General features: G+C 41.8%; 1 protein-coding gene across 1 annotated transcript in view; it reads left to right on the plus strand.

Annotated features, from left to right (window-relative positions):
- The window catches only part of olf413 (DBH like monooxygenase olf413), a 144,858-nt gene extending 120,932 nt beyond the window's left edge, over nt 1–23,926 (plus strand). Inside the window, exons 7-11 of the mRNA XM_018102291.3 lie at nt 3,837–4,006; nt 4,149–4,311; nt 6,895–7,030; nt 16,318–16,486; nt 21,393–23,926. Coding sequence (XP_017957780.1) covers nt 3,837–4,006; nt 4,149–4,311; nt 6,895–7,030; nt 16,318–16,486; nt 21,393–21,722 — 968 coding nt within the window. The 3' untranslated portion in view covers nt 21,723–23,926. The remainder of the gene's footprint in view (nt 1–3,836; nt 4,007–4,148; nt 4,312–6,894; nt 7,031–16,317; nt 16,487–21,392) is intronic.
- The last annotated feature ends 435 nt before the right edge of the window (nt 23,927–24,361 follow it).

Here is a 24,361-nt window from a genome sequence, read left to right on the forward strand (position 1 = left end):
GAACTTCCTGGTTATGCTCGAGTGGGCTTTGCTCTGCAGCTCTTCGAGCAGCTGGCAATGCGATTGAAATATTTAATTGAAATTTAACGCATACCACAACACGCCAGTCAATAAATAAAAAATACATACCTGCATCTATATAAAAATTAAGCAATATACATATATATAAATATATGTATATACATATATATATTCGATACATTTTGCTGGCACGCTATAAATTGAATTACGTTGACTCTAGGAGTAGGAGTATGGAAGGGTGGCTGGGGCTGGGGGCCGAGGTATGTGGCAAAGCTGCTCGACGCAGCACGCGTAAGTAGCTGTGAAATTGCTACGCTTCCTGCTGCTGCAGGACTCTGACTGTCTGCCCATAGATCTGTGGGTCTCTCCGCTGGGCCTTGCTTTCTCCCGCTCTCCCTCTCGCCCTCTCGCCCTGTGTGTCTCTGTCGTCCGTGTGGCGAAATTTAATTTCAATTTAATTGGTTATTGATATAGCGCCCTGGTGTATGCAACGCCGCTTTGATTAATGTTGCTGCGGCTTGGCGAATTTTTTATGGCACCTTGGAGATGGCGCAAGGAGAGCGCGATTGGAGCTTATCAGAGAGCCTACGAGCCTGTTAAGCCCACTGGGGCTTATAACCGAAAAGCTTAAAGAAACAAAAAATAAAAATTAACATGAATAAATTGATGAAAATGAACAGAAAATTCCTTTAAAAATTCCATACAAAATATTTTGAGGAATCTGCCAGAAAGTTCCTTAGCTTCTATATATGTATTGAAGAAAATAAAAGTGCTTAATTTTATTTATTACGCATTGGCAATATCTAGCAATCAAACAGATCATTTCTGCAATTCAATGTAAATCGTATCCATATCGGAATTTTCTAGTTCATCTCGTTATTTTCAATTCAATTTTCAATTACGAATACGTATTCTAAATTGAGGGCCTGTGGAACGAGCAGCCAAAGCGAGTCCTGTCCCATTTCATCTGCTGTTGGTCACTTTATAAAATGTCACGAAATGAAATCAATCAATGTGCTGTGCGCAGCGCGTCCACTGGGTGGAATCGTCATCAATTTAATTCCAAAATGCAATTCATGCGCATTTATCAAATTTTGTGAATTAAAGTCGTGGACAACTCTCGGCCAATTGACAGTGCGAGTATCACGAAAGAATGGCGATTGTGCCATTCGTAATTTAATTACTGCATCTAAAGCATTAATTAGCCCACTTTTTTCTTTCTCTCTTTTTGCTCTGCTCTTGTTCAAGTGCAGTCATAAAACATTTGGTTCCAAAAAGCGAGCTTTGGAAATGTTTATGAAAATCAACTGTGACAGAGATTTCAATAACACTTTGCAACATAAATTACAGTCAGCGTTTGTCACTCCCTCTCTCTCCTTCTCCCTCTCTCTCTTTCTATCTATCTATCTGACTCTACTGTCCACTCTCGCTCGTTCTTTGGATGCTTTTTGCCAATTTCCATTCATTAAATCAAATTCAATATTGGCCAAAGCGACGCAACGAGCGAGAGTTTGATTTTCAGCTTGGCTCTGCTGTTTGGCCTGGGGGTTGGGTTGGGGGCGTGGGCTGTGAATGTCGAGGGCTTATAGTGCGGTCTATTCGGCTGCATATCTATTTCGATTTCTATTTGAGTTGGCCGTCAAGCACAACACAATTCATAAATGCACATTTTTCAAATCGATATTTAACATACGGACAGTGGGCGTGGCCGTGGTTTGATTTTTGGTCATTTCGATTGACGTTGCCCCACGCCACGCTGACAGCGATAGCAATTCGAAACGCAGGCCGTATCAAAAAATCAGCAGCAACATTTCTAATTATTTTAAATGGCGATTCGCGTCGCACCTGTCGCACCTGCTGCAAAACTCAATCTCGATTCGGGGCTATTCGGGTCAACATTTTCCCTTTTATTTCCATTTTTCTGTTTTACTCGTGACAATTTGATTGGCCTTTCAGCCAGGCCCATTGCCCTAGCTGCGAGATAGTTTAACTAAAGCGCGTTTGCCGCAGTTGCGAAATATTTAATGCTAAATATTTGGCTAATTTAATGGGGATCTGTGCGACTCGCCGCCGGCTAAACAGCGATTGTTATGCAAGCTGTCGCTGCCAGCGCTGAGCCTCAAATTAAAATGGATTTTATTTAGTTTAATGCCAGATACGCCCAGCAGAACTGTAATTGAAATATATATACAGATATATGCGCGAAATCGTAAATTGAAATAATGTTTGCATAATGCCAAATGAAACCGAAAAATAAAAATTTTTTTATAAAGCCAAACTTAATTGAGAAATTCTCAAATTTTAATTGTTTAGATATTTAAATGGTATCATATAGGAAAGGCTGTCCGTATTCGACTGCAATCCAGACAATATGTGCAATCTTTGTTCATAGTTGAGACTTCGCTTGGATTAGCTTGTCGTAGTACATAGGTCCACCTCCAGGAATTTCCTACATTCCACTAAAATCTCTAGCTGAATCATAGAGTTTGCTTTGCTTTATGCATTCCAATTTGTATCTATCTATATCTTTATAAAATATAAATAATATTTCAGTTATTTTTCAACCAATGCCATTTGCTTAGTCATTCAGTGGCTGCTCAATAAATAATTCACAATGCTGGGCGCGAGTTGATTCGCAGTTTTATCAGTCATATTTCGTTATGCAACACTCGCAACAAATCGCACCACAAATCCTGAACGAGAACAAAATGTGACTTGTGCGCCATTAAAATTGCATTGCAGTTCTGTGACTTGGCGCTGCGAGTATTACAGAAATGCAATCAACTCGATGTCACTCGCAGCGCTCGCCGTATATGGAATGTTGCTAACCGAGCATGACTAAGCTATAAATAAACTCCTGCAATTCCTTTACCGTAAAAGGGCTTTAAAAAACAGACGCCCATGCGGATTCACAATAAAAATCAATTGCCGACCGGGCCATAGGGCACGGGGCATGGGGTACGGGAGAGAAAGGGTTTTTTCTCTTTTCACAAGCAATGCCAAGCATTTGACGCGGGTAATTTGATTGGCATACTCACAGCAACACACTCACACACACGCACACATACATGAGCAATTGAAATGCCAAACAGTGGTATATAAAAATATGTAGCACACATGAATTTCAAATATTTTTTCAACATGACGCGCGACACGCGGCCCTAATTGCGTAGCCAAGTCGAGCCGAGTCGAGTCGAGTCGAGTCGAGTCGAGGAGGCTAGCTCCGAGCCGTGCAGCGCGTCGTATGAGCAATATTTCGCAACATTTAACTAATGGATATCGCGCATAACTAATTCAGTTAAGGCAAACCGAGAGTGAAAGAGAGACAGAAAGAGAGAGAGAGAGAGAGAGAAAGATAGCGAGACAGAGTGAAACTCATTCACACACATAATTCGATTACCGAAAATTGATAAAAGACTAGAAAGATTCCTAATTGATACGGATGCAGCCTCGCTTTCTCAATCTCCCACTCTCTCTATCTCACTCTCTCTCTCTCTGTGAGTGGTGCTGCTGTCATTTGGCGGTTTTGTCTGCGTTGCTGCACTGACAAAGTTGTTAACAAACATCAAAAGCAGCAATTAAAATGTAATTACACGTTTCCCTCCAAATCGAATTAAAAAATCAGCGTTCAAAGCTAAGTAAGTTGAGTGCTTGGCGCTGCTCTGTCTGCCATCTATGTGTGTGTGCTAGTGTATGTGTGTGTGTGTGTATGTGTGTGGGGAAATGTGCATGTCGTGGCTTTGATAAAGCGCGCTTTGCGCCACTCTAAAGCGTTAATTAAAAGAATTCAACACACGCTCTCTCAACATTTGCAGGCATGGATGCCAACTGGCGCCACATTATTCCGCCGGGACAGAAGCGCGTGATATCCGAGGGCCAGTGCATTGAGGACTGCACCGGCTACGCCTTTCCCGCGCAGGGCATCAACATTTTTGCGGTCATGATGCGCACACATCAAATCGGCAAGGAGGTTAAGCTGCGTCAGGTGAGTGACTAGAATGTCCCGCACTCTGCACTCTGCACTCCGTAGTCTGTAGTCTGCATCCTGCGAGCTGCCCAGATTTCCGCTGGGTATTGAGGGCGAAGCTAAGCCAGAGCCAATGCTAATGAGCAAACTAACTTTGCAGATACGACAAACCGAGGAGCTTCCGCCAATTGCACACGACAGCAATATAGATGTGGCCTATCAGGACTTTCGACGTTTGCCTCAGTCTGTGCATTCCATGCCCGGCGATAGACTCATCGCTGAATGCATTTATGACAGTTCGTCACGAAAGGCAATTACGCTAGGTAAGTGCTCCCTGCCCCTCCCCCGCAGGGCCCCACCATATATATAGGTAGAGTAAATAAAAATAGCAGGCAGCCATTGTCGTGAGCAAAAGTGCAAAAATTTCAATGCTCAACCGTCCGGGCAAACGGGCGAGTCGTCGTTATGACACATTTAAATCAGCCCAAACGATATGCGACAGCCGGCTGCAAGGAGCCGTAAAGTAAAAAGGCGAGCAACTGCAGCCACGGAGCAAGACTCAGGCTGAGAACTGGCACCCGAGGAGCGAGAACGGAGAACGGAGAACTGAGAGCTGGGAGCTGAGAGCCAGGCACCGTCAGTTGGAGCGACGAAAAAAAAAAAAGTGAAACAGAATTCAGTGCACGACAGGCGCCTGGCAAGTAGATGAAGGCAACAGTAGATGCCGTAATGGAGGAGTCGCTGACGACCTCATTGTAAAATACATAAACCAAGACATTGAAACATTTCACTTAGCACGAAACAGTCAGGTGTTAAGCGGGGAGCAGATGCACAATTGCACGAGTAATGTGAATGTGTGTGGGTGTGTGAGTGAGTGGGCGTGTGCAAGTGTGGGCGACGGGGCGAGCCAAGTGACAGGCGGTGAAACCAAGCTGAACTGACAGCTGAGCAAGTCCCCAGCAAAGTGGACAATGTGACAGACGACAGTCAGATGCGATGCATTGGTCCAATCCAAGGGGAAGTGGGAAGTGGGAAGTGGGAAACGGAACGTAATAATATGCAACAGACAACAATGAGAAGAAGTTGATCACAGCATAAATGGTTATTCATTAAATGAAGTGCAGGAAATTGCATTAAATATTTGTATAATGGATATTAAAGAATATATACTAAGGAAATTCTTGGAAATGACAAGAATTCATATGGGTTTATTAAAGGACTAAACATAATTACTATAGTTCTATTCTATTACTATAATAAGATATGTAATACATATACATATGTATATATCATGAAGTTAAATATTTATTAATATATATTATCATCAATAATGTTTAGTCCTGTAATACAACTCAAATTTGTTTTTAAATATTTTAATAAGAAACATTATGGATATCTTCAATGTTTAGTCCTGAAGTAATTCCATTTCTTACCTTCTAACTTCTATTCAAAAAGAAGTTACTTCGATTCCACCAAGTATACTCCAGCGCTTACAGCTTTGTTGCCTTCGTCGTTTTGTGGAAAATTTGCAGACTGAGCAAATTTGACTTTCTTGCTTGATGCACACACAATTCGCAGCACTCACAATCGCGAATGAATAAGTGAATGAATGTAGCGGCAACAATTGAGTGCAACTCTGTGGAGACGCAATCGTAATAGACCATTGCTAACGATGTTGCGCTAAAGGGCGGCGCAGAGATGCGAAGATGAATTCGCATGCTCAACCAGACAGACGGACAGACGGACACATGCGACTAGAAATGCTCTCAACTGAGCAGTAAAACGGGCAGTCAGGCGTATGCATTGAAAACATAAAGCTCCCAGCTTCCAGTTACAGCTCCAACTGCAGCCTCATCTTCAACAGCAGCGCCAGCTTCAGCTGAAGCTCAAATAAAGCAATGATAATGACACAGACGATGAAGATGCCGATGCTGATGCCACTCCAAAGACAACTGTGCACAGTTCCAATACATCCTGCATCCTTCAGCCTTCAGCCTTCAGCCTTCATCCTGCCTGCTTCAGGCTTCAGTCGCCAAGTGACATCAATGTCTTCTGGTGGAATATTATTATGATGGCGCCTGCTGCTTTACGGCCGGCACTCGCTTAATTTTCCCTTTTGTTCATAGCCAGTGAGGCGGCGAGCCATGGAAATGAGCGCAGGCGATATCTGCGGAACGGCAGGCGGAGTCGCAGGTGGAGCTCGGAGAAGCGACAGAGACAGGCTTCGCTGAAGACGCCTCACCTGGCCAGCCAGCCAGGAAATTGTCCTCGCTGGTGACTGTCGTCAAAGCTGGTCGTTGTATTTATGCATTTTGTGTGTTGTCAGCCGTGCAATATTTTCTTTCTTATTTCAATGTAAATTTATGCCCTAACCGAGGCTGTTACAGCTATGCTAGGAGAAGCGTAACGCAAGGAAGTAGACGAAATCTGGCTGTAGATATGAGCGATCTATGCGTAGACTAAATATTATATATGGGAGCAATAGAAAATTGAAGCGAATGGATGTAGTATATAATGATATTTATTATAAATTGAAGATTAAATACCTAAGGAGAGGCAGTATAACAATTATAATAATAGTAAATATATTAAAAAGAGGTCTATTACTAATGGTTATCATAATAACTTACAATAATATAAATTATTTTAATAATAATGCTAAAAATAAATACCCATGATTTGATCAATATATAGATCAATATCTACCAGTTCTATAGACCTCTGCCAGGGCAGGGTATTTAGTCTTCGACTTGCCCGCAGTTCGCTCTCAATTCAATTCATTTCCTTTCGTTTTTATTTTCTTTGTCTGTGTGTGTTTTTTCTTTCGTTTGTTTATTCTGTTTCCGTTTACTTGTTGTTTCCGCTGCACTTCTTATGCGCTTCTCTTGCTCGGCTCTCCCTTACAGGTGGCCTCACAATGAAGGAGGAGAGCTGCACCGTGCTGACACTCTACTATCCGCGCCAGAAGAAGCTGACAACGTGTCACTCTCTGCCCAGCCTGCCCACTGTGCTGCATTCTCTCGGCATCGAACAACTCGCAACGTAAGTCCTCACTTGTATTATACAAATTTTATACATGCATTATATATACACGCACGCACATACATACACATACAGTAAATGGGGGAATTTGCATAAAGTCGCCCGCTGCAGAGCCAACGGCTTTGCCCACACAAAGCGAAGCGAATGTCGGTCGAGCCACATTAAACTTGGCTCAAAGTCGGCAAAGAAAAATGCTCGAGTATCGATGCAGATTATGATTGCAGGAGGAATCAAAGTGAACCATGTAAATCGAGTGGATGCCAGAGGCTGATTAAGTCAGCAATAGCTAAATGCATGATAGATCAAAGTGATTGATAGATTGATTGATAAATTTAATATGGTATATGGGTTGACTTTATTTGTGGTTTAAAAATAATATGAAAGTAAAACTGACAAATAGAATAACGAAGCGGCTACAGAGGCATTCATAATAAAATTAAAATTATACAAGTAAGGGTAAGGCACATTTTAGATTTAAAAAAATATATATTAAATTAGTATTGATCGCTCAATAATATCTTACTATAGTCAGAGGCGAATGAAATCTTTAATATTATCAATAATAGATTTTCGTGCATTAAAGTCTTATTTATATTTCACTCGAAAATACATGACTTAGAAGATAAGAAATGTATAAATATTTCAAGAAATTAATATAGATAGTATCTATTAGTATCTATTAGATACAAAGCGAAATGAGTTTTGTAATATATTTAGTTTAACAATATTGAAGATTTGATAGATTGATATTCGTATAGATGGATGGTAGAGATTGATCCATAGATAGATGATGTAACGAAATTAATTTAAATTTATACAACATATTTTATTATCACAATATATATTTAATATCAATAGAATAATGATACCACGTAAATTTATATTAAATATCATAATACTATTAAAAGTATTGTAAGAAATTATTAGAGAATATATTCATATATGCAATATATCAATGCTACCCAGTGACATCGTTTCTGCGTCACCTTTAGCTATGTACTCCCTGTAGAGACGTTCCTTTTTAAGGAATGCCAAGAAATTTGATCCCATTGTACTTTGGCTTATGCACTCGCTGCCGCCACACTCGACGTTCGCTCTCGTGTATAAGGAAATTCAGTTTATTTCTCTGTTGACTGAAGTAATTGGTGATTTAATGATGTTGCTGCATAACCAAATCACCTAACGAAGTCGCAGTTGACAGTCAACTAGGCGAGGCACTGAAGAGCAGCGGCTTGAGCGGAGAGAATAGTTTGAGGAGCAGGAGCAGAAGCAGGAGTAGGAGCAGCGGGGCATCATCATCATCGGGTGTATTCATCGATTTGAAGTATTTGCGTAGCAAACAATTGGAAAATGAACTGAACTCTGTGCGCAGTGCTCTAATTGTAAATGTGCAAAAAGTAAATTACGAGACATGAATGGCGGGTAGCCAAGCGGGGGATGGCGGGGGCAGCTGAGCTGAGCCACCACAGCCTCAACCTCAGAGCAATTCGCTTTATTTAGAAAATATTGATTTCTATTAATGCCGAGTGCTAAGCAAACAGACCACATGGCCAAAGCAGCCAGTCAGCCATCCATACATCCATCCATCCATCCATCTATCCATTTATCCATCCATCCAGTCAGCCGTCAGGTCGCACGGATGAGGCAACCGCCAGCTCTTGACTCCTGAATGGCTTTGGCTCCGTCTACCAATTCAAATGCGGTCGGGCATAATCACCTCGGGGAGCCCATAAATATTGTATTAAAGCGTGCGCTGAAAATTAGTCCAAATTAAACCTGAATGCCAGTCGAGAGATTCATTTTGAATTGATGTGCCGTGGCCAGGAGTGGGCCAGCAGCGGGCCAGGAGCAGGATGCCATTTCGAGTCGGTCGGCAGGGAGAGAGCCGCACGCTCCCTTAATCACTTCCTATTGACACAAGACCGACGCGGTCAAGTCAAAATCAAAGATAATTTTCCGAGAAATGTGGAGGGAGTGAATACGTTTTCTTTTTCCATTTTCTTCGTACCTTTGCGCAAATCAAAGTAAACGCCATAAATGGATTAGGGCAGGTGGAAACGGAACCGCTGCAGAACATGGCCATTTAAATGAGTTATGCATGGGCAACGGCCTAAATGGCAACTCAAATGGGCCAAAGCGATTAATTGACGATTTGTTTATGGCTCCAGTAATAGGTTATTCCAATTAACTTGCGAAATTGACGGGCCTGAAAGTTAAAGCGGCTCGAAAATGGAAACAATTTGCGCTTTCACTTGGCCAAGTTTATAAATTATGGAGCATTGCAATTATTCTGTCCGGTCAGCCAAAGGCACTTGCTGTGATTCCATTTGGTGCCATTTGGTGGAACGGAATGAATCATCAATGAGTGATTGCGATTCACACTAAACTGAATGAGCTCGTTGCGAATCATGGCGAATCGCTGAAATCCATTCGCATTAGATCATCTCCGATGAGTGCACACTACATCTCAAAGGCACATTTCAGCGCTTTTCCTTCAGCTCGGCTTGTGTCCTGCTCCCGCCTCCTGCTGCTGTTGCTGCTGTTGTTGTTGCAATTGTTGTCGTCATTGTTTGCTTTGTTGTTGTAGGTGATTGTGAGGCCCTGCCATACAGTGGCTTTTTGTCCTGATATGCACATTCAATGTGCACCCACACAGACACAAACACTCACTCACGCACACTCACGCAGTTGAACTGCGTGTACCGAAAATCGACATGAATTGATAAAGTCATTTGCAATTGTCTGTCTTTATGGTTCGCTCTGCCAGCTGTTGTTGTTGTTGTTCTTGTTGCTTTCGTTTCGCGCGTTTGTTGTTGTTCGCTTTATACAATGGCATGAATGCTTGCATTGGCGCTGTTGTTATTGTTGTTTCTGCTGCTGCCGGCCAGTTATTATGGCTACTGCAATTTTGTAGCGCTTAATGTTTCGGCTCCGGGCTGGGCGTCCGTTTGCCTGTCTCTCCGTCCGTCTGTCTGACTCGACCCGGGCCTGAACCAAAAGTGCGAATGCGATATGAGGATTAAAATTCATAATGAAAACCCCAACGATGCAACAACATCAACATCAACATCGACAACAACAACAATAACAGCAACAACAGCAAAATGGAAATTGCTATAGTTGTTTTTCAACTACAATCGCATGTGAAAAAGGGGTAACAGCCACACAGGGCAACCCAGTCGGCCGGGCAGTCAAGCAGCCTTGCAGCCGGGCCAGACAGAGCCAAATCAGTATTTGGGAGGGTGGCGTATGGCTCTGGATCTACCACAAAACCGCTTGTGCGCTTCAAGTTTAATTAAACATTGACAAAAACTAGACAATGCCACAATAGACTGACTGAGCTCTATAGGTAGATTACAATTAAGTTTTGCGAACTGCCACGAGAGGCAGCGAGAGGGCAGACAACTGATTGAACAGCTGCGAAATTATTAAACAACCACAACAACAACAACGACAATGCTAAATGTATTTGGGAAGTCGGCATTTGAATGGGCAGGTATGAAATTAGAGTACTATAGAGAAAAGTGAATAACTACGGAGTAAGTAAATAATTAGTGAGTCGAACTGGTCTATGATTAGGTGGTTGCATATAGAGAAGTAGCAATTATAAATGGACCTCTTAAAATTTAGCAGTTTAAAATTGAAAGAGAATAGGGAAAAGTATGGTATAATAGTGGCATAACGAAATGGAAGTATGATATCATAGCTCTATTTGAATAAACGAAATTAAAGATTAAAAAAATAAATAGTAGTATGAAAAGAAAATCTGCTAAAAAAGGGATACAGAATTGTATTGCTGCATAAGATTAGAAAAATAAATAGAGAAGAAAGTAGGGTAGTAGGGTAGTTTAGTAGTATTAGTAGTATAGTAGTGTGGTATTAAAAATAGCAACACTTAAAAAAGTAGAAGAAAATGGACTTTATGTACATGGAGAAAGAAGTAGGAAGATGTTTGAGGCTTAAGTAAGCTCCTTAAACAAAACACAAACAAAGGTGCATAATTAAATAGGAGTAAAAGAAAAGAAGAAACTCAATATGAGTCTTGAACAAATACGAATTAATATTATTAAATTAGACAAGAGCAATATAAGATATACAATCAGGAAAGAGTAGTGAATGACCAGCAAAGGGCGTACCAAACTATCCATCAATCTATCAATGCCTTAGCCTTTTGGGAATCATTACACGTCAAAGAACCAGCAAAGCAATAACAAATCAATATCCACTTGCCATATAAGTCAACCGGTATCGCGAGCTATATGATGTGCTGGTGCTGAAGGAACTCGTCCATTGTGAGTGTGTGAGTGTGTGGTCGATGGTCGAGTAGATTGCAATTGCAATTTGGCATGCCGCTTAAAGTTTCCTGCAATGCGTAATTTGGTCGTCTGGCTGGAGCAGCACATGAATGATAAGCTAATCATGCATTGGCCAAGCCTTGGGCTTCCGTACTAATGTAATTATGGACTACTACTACTACTGCTTGCCATGACAACCCTTGGCGCGCTGCCTCTAGTCCATTGCTTGCTTATTATGGTTCGGATTCAATTTAATTTGATACGCACGGATTTTGCGACTAGTTGCAGCAGCCGCAGCAGCAGCAGCAGTAGCAGAGTTCGGCAGTTCGAGTCGATTGAGCTGCATCTACATATATATGTATGTATAGCCCAAAAATTGTTTGCAGTTCAACTGTGGCTCAATTGACCAGCCCCACACACTAACGAGCAGGCAGCTCAACTGGCTGAAGTTATGGCCGGACGGGTCACAGTCCGGCCGGGCAAGGGCAGGCCAGGCGAGGGCTGGCCACGGCAGGACGTTGCTGCAATGGACAGGACAAGCAATGTTGTACTCATCGTCGTCGTCATCATCATCATCATCATCATCATCAACGCCGTCGTCGTCGTTGTCGTTGTCGTCATGCAAAACTCATTGGAGTCGTTAGCGTGCGTTGTGGCAGGCTCCAACGCCCAGCTAGCCCAGAGCCAAGGACATAAAGCACAATGCAGGCACTCACACACACACACACACACACACGCACGCACACGCTGACAGAGGCGCCTGATTGTAGTGTGTGTCGTGATGAGCATTGTCGAGCTACCGCTTGGGCTTCATTGATCACAGAGAAAGAGAGAGAGAGAGAGAGAGAGGCAGAGAGACAGATATACAGACATACGTTTGCCCGTGACCCAACAGTTATTGGCTTAATTTACGTTTGGGTTTTGCCCGCCTGATTTTTTTCACGGGCCAAATAATGTGATAGTGGTTTTTCACAATTTACGCACTGGCCATGGCACCGAAATTAATTTTAATTGTATGCTCGTGTGTGAGCACTTTTTATGCACGCGTGTGTGTGTGTGTGTGTGTGTGTTGGACGGGTTCCATTTTAAATTACCCGACATTAAAAAGAAAGTAATTATTCAAGTTGTGTATTTCACTCTCACTCTGTCTCTCTCTTACTCTCCCTCTCTCTCTGGCAATGAAATTGGGTTCATTATATTGTTGTTGTTTGTTAATTGCTGAAGGCCCTCCACATTGATAGGCATATCTGTCGGTTTAATGGCGTGCGCTCCTGTTTTTACCTTTTGCACGGTGCACAGCGCGCAGCTCATTAAGGCTTCGATATCCTGCCCGATATCCTTTAGCGCTTGATGACTTCGTCTTCTCTTACACATTTTCTTCATCTTCGGCACTCATTATACAAGCAGCGTCCATTCGATTGATGCGTTTCCTTTTTCCTGTGCCACTCGCCCATCATCTTTTCATCCGTGATGGCAAAGGATATCAAATTGCTTGACAGCACGTGGTTGGCATTTTTAATCTGTGGCTCGTTTTTTATTGTTTTTGCGTGCCGCAATTATTCTTAATGAATTTTTGGGGAAACAGCTTGAACAGCACTTAAATTCAATTATATTTGAGTTTTAAATCTATTTTTTTTTTCGCTTATGAATAGAAATCCGAAAAGATAATGCTTACACTGAGCACATTTTATTATGTTACTTTTGCACCAAGCCAATATACTCTGCTTGTTTTATGAACGAGCATAAATAGCAATCGATATCGCAGTGAAGCGCACTTTAATTAATAAATATATAATCGGGAAATTCGTATTATTTTACATGAACCAAAACCAATATACTCCCTTTAATCCAGGAGCGGGAGTGAAATATCGATTACATATCGAACCTAGTTTCATTATTCTACTTGATGGGAAACTCAATGCCCTTGCCCACGCCCTAATTATGTTATTTATTCAGGTGATTCGTGAATGGACGATTTGTCTTATTCAAAATAGATATTTTTGTAATGAACACATCAAACATAATTAAAGAGAAAGCGAAAAGTTAATGAAAACTAAACTCAAAGTAAATGCAGAGAAATGAATGAAAAGGAAACGAATAAAAAATAAATATAGTCGAGAAGTATTCTTACCATAAATATAACATATATATAATATAAGGAAGTTCTTGCCGACATTTTCCACAAGTCAGTTTAATGCCTTAGAATATATATGCTACATCTACATATATACTATAACTGAATGCCTTTGCAGTTAACTATAGACGTGTGTCTGCTTATATATGCAGACAATCGCCATTGTCTATTTGGCCCTTAGCATTCTGGCCATTTGTGCAATTTAAGTTTTCATTTGTCATTTGCTTTTTGCCGTTGCTGCCAATTGCAATTGCGATGCCAGTTCAAAATTGAATTTGGCCCATAAATGCAACAGCAACAACAACAAGAACAACAACAACAACAACAAAGAGGCAACTGGCTGCTGCCATAACGCTACATAAATAAACCCATTGGAACTCGCATTGCAGCTGCAGTTGCAGTTGCAGTTGGAATTGCTGCCGCTCCTGCTCCTGCTGCCGCTGCTCCTGCTGCTGCTGCTGCTGCTGCATGGTCGATTGGCTGCTGCCCAGCTCCTAGTTTCGATGCGGCTTAGGATCTATGGCCTGCGGGCCCTTGCCGCGGCCAGCCAGCCCCACCAAAAATGCGTGTGCATTGTGATGCGGTGGCAGCCATTCGATTTTATAATCAACAATGCCAAACCAAAGTGGAGTCACAGCTTTTGTCCCGCCACTCCTGCTGATGTTGGCTCATAATTTTAATTATACTGAGTGCCAATGAAGTCAACAGCCATAAGACTAAAGCGGGCAGCGATTGATGTGGCGGTTGGGCTGCGGCTGGAGTGCCAGAGAAATTCACGACGCAGGGGCGAAGGCCGCACAGGGGATCAGCATAATCTATGTATGGCCATTGCCATTGCCATTGCCAGTGCCAGTGCCTTTTAGCATTAGCAACAGCTGTCTGACTTTCCACTGCATTTATATTTATTATGATGCCACACGGCTCACGGTTCACGGTTCACGGTTGGCGGAGGTTACGGTTCATGCATGCGGCGCCCGGATATATTAGCGACGCGTTGAGCGATGCCATGCGATGCGCTGCGACGCAATGGTTCGCTCAATAAACCGCAAACACTGACCCAAGCAGGGTAAGAGGGGCGGAATGTCAAAAGATACACGCATGCAAGACACAGGAAACAGGACGCAGGACGCGAACACGGACACAGCAGCCACACACACGAGCCACAAACTGTGCTGAACATATGGACGAATGCAATATTTTATTTTATATATTATTATTACGGGCATTACCGTACGCCGTGCACCGCACACACACACACACACACACACTTGCACATGACCGCGCACACTCGCACAAGTGGGCAGTTTTTAGTTTTGTGGGTGGTTCCGCTGCGTGGCAGGAGGCGGGCTGCAATCAATCCGCAGACATTAATATTTTCGTGTTGCCAACCGCAAATTGTTGCGGCTCTCTCATGCGCTGCTGCAGCATCGCCAGCATCCACTTACCCCGTCCTGCCGGACTGCGGACTGTCTGCCCCTTGTGTGATATCATGCAACCCTCGATGCGGATTGAGTGGAATCATAAATTAATTAAAAGAGATTTGTTTGCGGCTTGCAAAGGATTCGGCCACACACAGTCAAACAGGAAGCTGCCAGGCGAGCAACAACAAAGAAAATGTGCGTTGCCTGATATTTTACTGTTGCTGCTGTGTCTGTGTGGGTGTCTCTCTCTATCCCTCCCTCTCGCCCTCTCTCTCTCTCTCTCTCTCTCTCTCTCGCTGTGTGTGTGCGCTACAAAATTAAAGCAACATTTTTCGTAATGCCAGCCAAAGAACAAAATTAATTAGCCTAATTGTAAGGGCGGTCGTGACGGCGAGCGGTGCTTGGCCCGTGGGGCCAGTTGGCAATCATAGATGGCGCTAACGAAACAAAGCGCAACGTAACGAAACGAAACGAAACGGGGCGAAATGAATGAATAGAGGGAATGAATGAAATGAAATGAATGTATAAGGAATTTATATTGCGCGAATGATGCAGAGGCGTAACGGCCAGCAGTTCTGGGGGAGTCTACCAAAACTATATAGAGCTAGACTAGAGAGTATTATAAATAATGTGCATATATAGAGTATTCTTCTTATAACTGATTAAATCATATAAATTATTTGTAAATGTGTGTAAGCAAGAAGTGACAAGCGAAATTAATGATGAGCTAAACTCAAAAAGGGGTTCGCACAGCTGCCAACTTTATGCCCAAAACCAGCAACAACAACAGAAAGACAGATACATATATATGTAAACAGATCAGAAAAAAACGGAAGAAGGGGGGAAAACAAATCTAAGCCAGCTCATTAGTCATAGCACCTTCTGCAAACAACAGCTATTTTTTGGCCGCATTGCCTGCAAAAGTGGTTGCCACAACGCCCCTGATTGCGGCACGGCGAGGCAACTGCTTTGAGGTTTTACACTTTTGGGCCATTTGCTGGGGGTTTTCGAATGCCTGCTTCGTTCGTATTCGCTGTCTGCCCTTCTTTATTCGAGTGCGGTTTTTATTTCGTTCGGTCGCGTCACCCTCGGTCCTGGCATGCCCAAGGAGTAACGTATTTGACGCGTCACAAATGAAAATCTAAAAGATTAATTAGCTCAAGTTTTTGGTCGTTCGTCTTGCCCTGAACTTCCCTTCGACAGCGCAAAGCCCGCGCAAATCTGCGCCGACTTACCAACTTGGCAAGCCCCCTCCGGCCGGCGGTCCTTGGGCCCGGCGGGAGTATTTGAAAATCTGCTGGCAAAGCGCCTTTTGGGGCTGTAATAAATTTTAAGTCCTAATCAAAGTTGACAATAATAATAAAGTTAATAATGTTATTTTGCTCCTCTCTTATACTTTCTCGTTCTCTTTCTCTTTCTCATTCCCGTTCTCTGCAGCGACTCAAATCCGGTGCTGATTTCATCACCGCCCGAATTGGCTGGCATGACTTTGGAGGCACGTCTGATATCCTACGATTGGGAAAATCAATTTGGCGAGTTTCAGGAGGCAACACGCAAAGGCAGCTTTAAGCCCATCTGCTGGGGAGCCAAAAATCATGTGGTGCCGGTGAGTAAGCAACTTCGATTTACCCAAAACGATAAGTGTAACCAAGTGAAAGTCACAAATTAAACGTAACAGAACGGAAAGCGGAATGCGAAGGATATATACTCTAACAGTGTGTCTACAGCGAATGTAAACTACATTAAAACTCACTGAATACACATACACGCAAAATCACTTACAGCTAGACACATACACACATACTTATAGTGGCAGCCATATGCTTGATAGTTGCTTTTGAAAGTGCGCGCACTTGTTATCCCGCTCTCACACATGCAAATACCAATGCAAACATGCAATCAATTTGGATTGGAGGCATCAACTTTCTCTTATTGGATTGCGCGGAGCGCTTGCCAAGTGCACACACTGCTTGTCTCGCTTATGCGTTTATAAACATGTGCGTACGAAGCGAGCGCGCGTCGCGTCTTGATCTTATTAGAGTGTAGCTTAAGCTCTGCTACTTGTTTAAAGAGCTTGATAAGTGCTTTGTTTATCTCGCTCGCACATATGCAGACGAGTAGCATTGAGTGAGTATATCGAATAGCGCAACCTCATTTCAATGTGTCTCCTTTCTCCCATTACACTCTTCTAATTCAGTTTCAGCGAAGCAATACAATGAAAAAGGGAATTTGATTTCAATGCGTTGTCATGAAAGACAGTCGATTTAGTATTAAGCATGAAAAGAAGTTAAATAAATTGCTAATTATTCACTTACATAAACTTAAATCAGTTAATATATCGGGAGATACAGTCTATGCTGGATGAAAAATGCTCGTTAGCGCGGCTATGGGAACTCGAATGCCAACATAGTATATACAGTTGAAGAGGAATGGCCATCGTAAGCTGCTGTCACAGTTGAAATCGCATTAACCCTTCGCATGTCAACTCTATTTTATCTGCTCTCTGATCGCTGGCAACATTTTTATTTTTACATTTCTCCTTTTTTCCTTTTTTGCTGCAGCTTTCGCTGCTTCTGCTGCTTTACATCCATCAGCTTAATCAGCTAAATTGCTAGACAATATCTGGGATAATTTTTCTTGCTGACGGTTGGTTTGAGAGCCAGCGACCCACCCACACACACACACACGGACATACAAACACATAGTCACACTCACTAACACACACGCAGTCCGCACACCCACACACGCAGATGCTAGACAAGTGCTCATTTATTCATCGCGAGGAGTATGGGCAAAAGACATTAGAGGCATCCTAGTCTCACAGTTGCCGTCCGCAGCCCCACTGGCTACATCCCTCTATCACTCTCGCTCCCATTGGCTGGCCATGAGAGGGCTTGGATAATGTGGCTGCAGCAAAGCGGGTAATGTCTACCGGAAACCGCACGTTATAAAGTGCAATCAATTGCAGTTGCTGGCTGCCTTGTGCCTTCTGCCTGCCTGCTGCATGCTGCCTGCTGCCTGATGGCTGGTTGGCCAGCTCGATGGCTCGATGGCTGGCAATGGGCAGCATTCGAGTTTGTTAGCGCCACTTTACGGGCCAGACGCGGCTCAAGCGGACCACAGCAGAGCAGAGCAGAGCAGAGCAGAGCCGAGCCAACCAGGTCACATATATATCAGCCGGCGCACACGTACAGCTTCGACAACGATCATTCTAATGGGTCACACACTAAAACCAAGTCGCTAGCCAGCTGCCAGTCAGCCACACTAATTCACGTCCAATGGCTCAAGCGATTCGTCCAACCAACGAGCCACCCACCAACTCACCGAACCACCAACCCACCCACCGACTGACTGGCTGGCTGAATGAATGCTCCCATATGACCGTGCTTCTAGTCGCTGGAAAATTGTAGGAAATTGCTTAAGTTGGGAATTGTTGCCATTTTCTTCTCGATTCTTTTATTTTTTGTGCCCCTGGCTGGTGGGAAGCAAAATTATCAACGCTTGAATTGTCATCGATTTTCCGTGCTATTGCGTTAAATGTTGTTGACCATTTCCAGCTTGGCTTGAGTTTCTCTCTCTCTCTCTCTCTCTCTCTCTCTCTCTCTCTCTCTCTCTCTCTCTCTCTCTCTCTCTATCTCTCTCTCTTCCTCTCTCTGCCTGCCGCTGCCTTTTTTTTTTATTCTTCAGCTGTCAAGTTAATAATTCATTGAGGCTGCCCCGAGGCATCGGCCATACCCATCCAATTTATAAAGCCTCGCAGCGCTCAAATTAGCAGCGCGAGAATAAACCTTATCCAGCCGATAAAATAGTTGAGCAGCCCGGGCAAATTATGAGCAAACATGTCACCCAGCCACTGCAGATTGAAAGGTAAATGGCGTTCAATCTGCCGTAAAAATTTACAAGGCGCCTTCACAAAGAGATGGAGACTGAAAGAGAGACTGAAAAAATGATGGAAAAACTTGCTCCATTTGGCCATAGTTGGCAAACAAAAAAATTATCAATGGCTAAGCGGTAGACAAAGGAGTTTTCCCCTTTTTCACAGATGCTCGTTGGGCTGGAAGGCCTAGTTTCAAGTATAGGAAAATATGAATTTCATAAATTTTATTTCATAATTAAAAAGTTTTACAAGGCCAGCAAATGTTTAGCTTTCGATTAGATCCAGCTTATAGCTTAAAGGCCAATAATCTTTCCTTAAATTGGATGTTTCAAATCAAATCCCTGCCCTGTTAGCTCGGCTGCTCTAGTAAACTGCTTCAGTCTGTGAACTATTTTAAGCCCTTTTTAACTGGATTCGTTTCAAACAAGTTGTATTTATAAACTGAGTGAGGATTACCACACATGTTATTGTTTTGCCCGAAATTCCAGCGAAAGTTACACCTGCCTGACTACAGAAATTGCCTGGCAACATTAATTAGCATAAAATCAGGTGGGGTAGACTATTGGGGCGGGGGGAAAAAACACGATAGCGTACTTGGGCATTTCCCATGTCATATCAAAAAGTCGCTGAAACGGTCAGCGCCCCAAAAATCAGGGACAGCCCTCAGCTAATTAGCATGTCAAAATCCGAAAGGAATCTGTACGAAATCCTGGCCATGCGTGGGCTTAAAGCGCGGCAATTAAGGCCTTAAATTTATGCACATTTTATAATTTTGTTGGCCCCGTGAGCAAACCCGTGCATTCCTTTTCAATTATGCTGTCTCGCTGTCCCACTCTCGCTCTCTCTCTCTCTCTCTCTCTCTCTCACTCTGTGGGTTGACGGCCACAACAATAACAAGAGGCAAGGCAAACCCCAACCACAGACACCTTCAAAAGCCACCCACAAAATGAAAGCTGTCCAAACACACCTGCAAATGTCTGTCAAGTATTTCTTTATTTTTTCCACTTTTTTTTTGTTTTCTGTTTTTGTTTTTGTCCTGGATCTGTGCTGGGGCTGAACGTAAAACGATTCTGAAAATGCCTTTTGAAAAATTCAACAGCCAACAACAAACAAACGAACGGAACGGAACGGAACGTAACGTTGGTTCCTGTTGCCAATGTTGTTGGCCGGGCGCACAATTTGCATAATATTATTAGTAAACACTCGTTATGAAGTCTCTCACGCCCAGCGTGCGGCACGCCCACTGGCAAAATGCAGACATTCACTCGATTTAGATATTTTTCGACGGCCATAAAACATTTGACCGCAGCCCCAAAAAGATCCAGCCCCAAAATCCAGAGTCGAGACTCGCGAATCCCTCCCACAGACCGCACAGAGACAGGGCGGGAAAGAAAGAAGGAAAGAGAGAGAGAGAGAGGGAAGAGCAGAGCAGACCCTAGCGTGTCCTGCCCAGTTCCATTGCCATTGCCATTGCCATTGCCTATTTATAAACACAAATTTATGCAGCGTAATTAAAAGGCAAAATTTTGCCCGCTGGATTCGGATCTGAGGAGTGGAAAACGACAAATCTGATGGCTTCATTGTGTTCGTTTTGTGCTTGGGCATCTGTGTGTGTTGGTGCCTGCGTAGGTGTGTAGGTGTATAGGTGTTGTAGATTTGCGCCCTGAAGCCAGAACGAGTGGAGCGTCTAAATGCGGCATAAAGTACGTTTAATCACGGCAATCGTCTGGAATAGCGCACAACTCGAAGCCACGAGCTTTAATTCGTTTCCAGATTTCAATTCCAATATGAATATGCAGATTAAATATAGCAGGTATATCAGTTGCGTCTTATAAGAATAGAGTGAGAGAGAGAGAAAAAGAGAGACTGACCAATTAGTATTTGTCACTTTTGAAAAGCTGAAGCTGTTATTGTAATGTATGTAAATGAATCAGAATACCTTGAAATAGAAATAAATTAGTCTTTATTGAAATATACACTGTTCGGAATTAACAGCGAACTTGAGAGCAAATCTGATCAGGTTCGCATAGTGTTAATGTTATATTATGACACCATGATGTGACAATCTATATACACTGTTCAATTCTATATCTTTGATTAGAGAAGAAGGCAAGATTTCCTATTATCATGTATCACTGATTCCAACCGCACTCTTCGCACTCTTTCTGTACTTCTTAATACATTTATGTATTCCTCATGCAGCTTATCTTTCCAGCTCACATCGTTAGGTTTGTGCATTACGAATCTCCACTTCAGTCAGCTCAGCTGTCAGTTTAAACGGCACAACTTCACTCACCTTATCTCCATTTATATTTGAGCATTTCGTAACTCACAGAACTCTTGTGGATTTACAAGCAGACATGCACAGAAATTATTATATATGTATAGTACTACAGTATTTATAAATGAGTGCAGAGATTGTGGCTCTTAGCTGTTCGGTTGGTTGGCTCCAGCGACAAGGACATAAAAGCATTTTTCTTTTAATTTCCTTTCACTCTCGGTGCTGTGGGCGCGGACCATTTGCTTGAGCCGGTCTAACATAATAGTTGCGGAATGAAGAAAAATTTAATTAATGTTGTAATTTATTAGATGCAGAGCGAGCGCTAATGTTTATCCATTTCCCTTCTTTTCGCAGGGCTCCGAGTTTCTCGAAGGCTACAGCATAAATGTGACCAAAACCTACAAGAAGCACAAGCGCTGCAAGCCGAAGCGCCTCTTCGCCCCCATCACGGAGCGCACCGCGCCCGCTGCAGATCTGAGCGAGCTGCCGGTGCTCCACGAGCTGGACAACAACAACATCATCGAGGGAGCTGCGCGCAGCAGTCGCAGCTCGGCGACCGACGGCCACGGCGGACTGAGCGGCGCCAGCGGCAGCAACTGCAACCAGCTCACCAGCGGCAGCTGTCTGCTGTGGCTGTGGCTGGGCGCCGCCTCCTGGTGGCTCTTGCTGCTGCCCAGGACGTGAGGAGCAGAGCACTATCCACAGCAGGCCCAGCCACAGGCGCAGCAAAAGGCACAGCAGAGCGAAGAAGCAGCAGCAGCAGCAGCACAGGCACCACCGTCTAACTACACTATATATACATAAATACTTAAAAGGCAAAAGCAAAACGCAACTACAACTCTTTAACTATAAATGACAGCTCTTAATCCTACTACAGAACAACAGGCAAAACAAACACACACACACACACACACACAGCAAATAACAAAATGCGAAAGCAACATAAAAAAAATAGATATATTAATTATTTATGATAAGCTAGATACCCTTTATGGCACCACTACCTACCCACCTACCTCCTCTCCCACTCCGCCTCCGTCTACGTCTCCTGCTGTTTCCCACTGTTTTATTTATGCCGAAGTCTCGCAAGTTTTTGTTATTTTTGTTCTAGCTCTTAGTAAATTATTAATGATTTGATTTTAAGGTACCTTAAGCAAACAAAAAAATAAATGAAAAAAGAGAATCAACATAAAAATCATCAAAAAATGAAAAAAAAAATCGTAAAAAAAAAAATAATTCGCGTACCGCATTTTTTAAAAAACCGAAAAGCAATAATTATTTGTTGTTGTCGTTATATGATATACAAGAAAGCAAATATATATACATAAATAGAACGATACGATATTACAAAAAAAAAAAAAAAAAAACAAAAACAAAACTAGAGCAGTCATTCCTTCTACATAATAGTTTCATTATATAGTGTATATATATGAGATATATATATATATATGGTATATCGGGTCTGACTTATGTAAAGCTTGAGCGTCTGATGATTTTTGTTGGACATTGCAAGACACAATCGCAACTGAAGAGATTCAGAAAACAAAAGAAAAGAAAACCACTTGAGCAAAGGCATCTAGATATATATATAGGGCGACTAAGCTAAACATACATTAAAATACTCGTATATATAGATCATAGATAAAGATAAAGGTAAAGCATAAAGCATAGATCATAATGCGCGAAACATAATACACACACACACAACACATTAAAGCCCAGTTAAGTTTAGTCACTCGTAGTGTGCGCAAACTAAGGAACTAAGTTCGAAGCGTAGATAAGAAAACAAAAGAAAAAACATAAGAAAAAGGCATTAAAACATAAACTACATACATTACACATATAACATTTATACGTCCATATATAAACAAGAAAAGAAACAGAGCAAACAAACAACTAAGTAAAAGAAAGATTTATTTAGTTAGTTTAGAACGTTTGGAAAGACTTGCTTTTGAGAAATGGCGTCAAAGACTAAGCGAACTTTTCAGTTAACTATGATTTCAGTTAAGTGTAGCCGAGACCCAGACTAAATTGATATTTTACTATACATGTATATGCAAATTCGAGTTTAGGGCCAACCCAACTAAGCGAAAAGAAAGTTTCTTTAAGCCATCTGTCATCTGTCTATAATAATAGTTCTACTGTATATTTCTGTTGATTTTCTGTAAGCTATGATAATACTCGCCGACTATCGTTTATGTATTTAACACTAAGTTCTATTTCAGTTACTATTCTAAACTAAACTCAACTAAACTCAACTCAACTCAAACACAAAATGCTCTACACTCAAAGTGTTGCCTTTCTCTCTCCGTATATACATATATATTTGTATCGTTCAACTCTGTCTCTCTTCTAGCTATAACTAATTGTATGCTAGATTTAACTTGTAAATACTTTATATATATAAATAAAATGTATTCGATAAGGCAACTTCTAAGGCAAAAGTAAAAAACAAACTCGGTTTTCGGTCAGATATTTCGCCAATGAGAGGAGCTAAGCATTATACAGGGTGTGTGAGTAGGTATTTCGAATGGGCCTAGATATATATAGAGGTATATATGGGCTACTCCTAGACTATATATATACACATATAACTTCTAGCTGGAGGTAGTTAAAATATACCATATACATACGTGCATACATACGATTACGATATATATATACACACATACACACATGAATACATTTATATATACATATACATATAAATAACTATTACCATAAAGTCTATATATACAATACATCTATAAGTAGTTACGTGGTTCGTAGTTGTAAATGTGAATGTGAGTATTTTATACAAAACCGAAAATATGAATAATAAAAAAAAAAAAAAAAAAACAAAATGGCAAAGCATGAAGCAAAGCAAATAAATAAAGAGAAAAATAAAATCCCAAAACTAAAGTTAAAATTTTTATACAAAACAAAAAAAGCAGAGCAGTTCGCGCGATTGCTGTATGAGTCTATATATATATATATATATATATAACATAAATGTATATATATACAATATATATATATGGAAAAACTATATAGTATATATTTTTAGGATAACTGCTATTAACTATGGCATTAACTATGGGTTAGAGACAAGTTGGCAAATGCAAAGTTGAAACAATCAAAAAATACCAAACACAAACAAACACACATATTAAATGGAACGTGCGCAAGCTGACAAAATGTTGGTCACAAATAAAAACAATATATATACATATGTATATACACAATCACACACCTTTATACAAAAAACACCTGCAAAATAATTTCGAGCTCTGTTAGAATTTGAGAAAAAATAAATAGAAATATGCAAAGTTTGTTGTGCAGAA

Source organism: Drosophila navojoa, chromosome 4 (genome assembly GCF_054131105.1).
Source record: "Drosophila navojoa isolate 15081-1374.11 chromosome 4, UAZ_NAV_1.0, whole genome shotgun sequence".
NCBI lineage: Eukaryota > Metazoa > Arthropoda > Insecta > Diptera > Drosophilidae > Drosophila > Drosophila navojoa.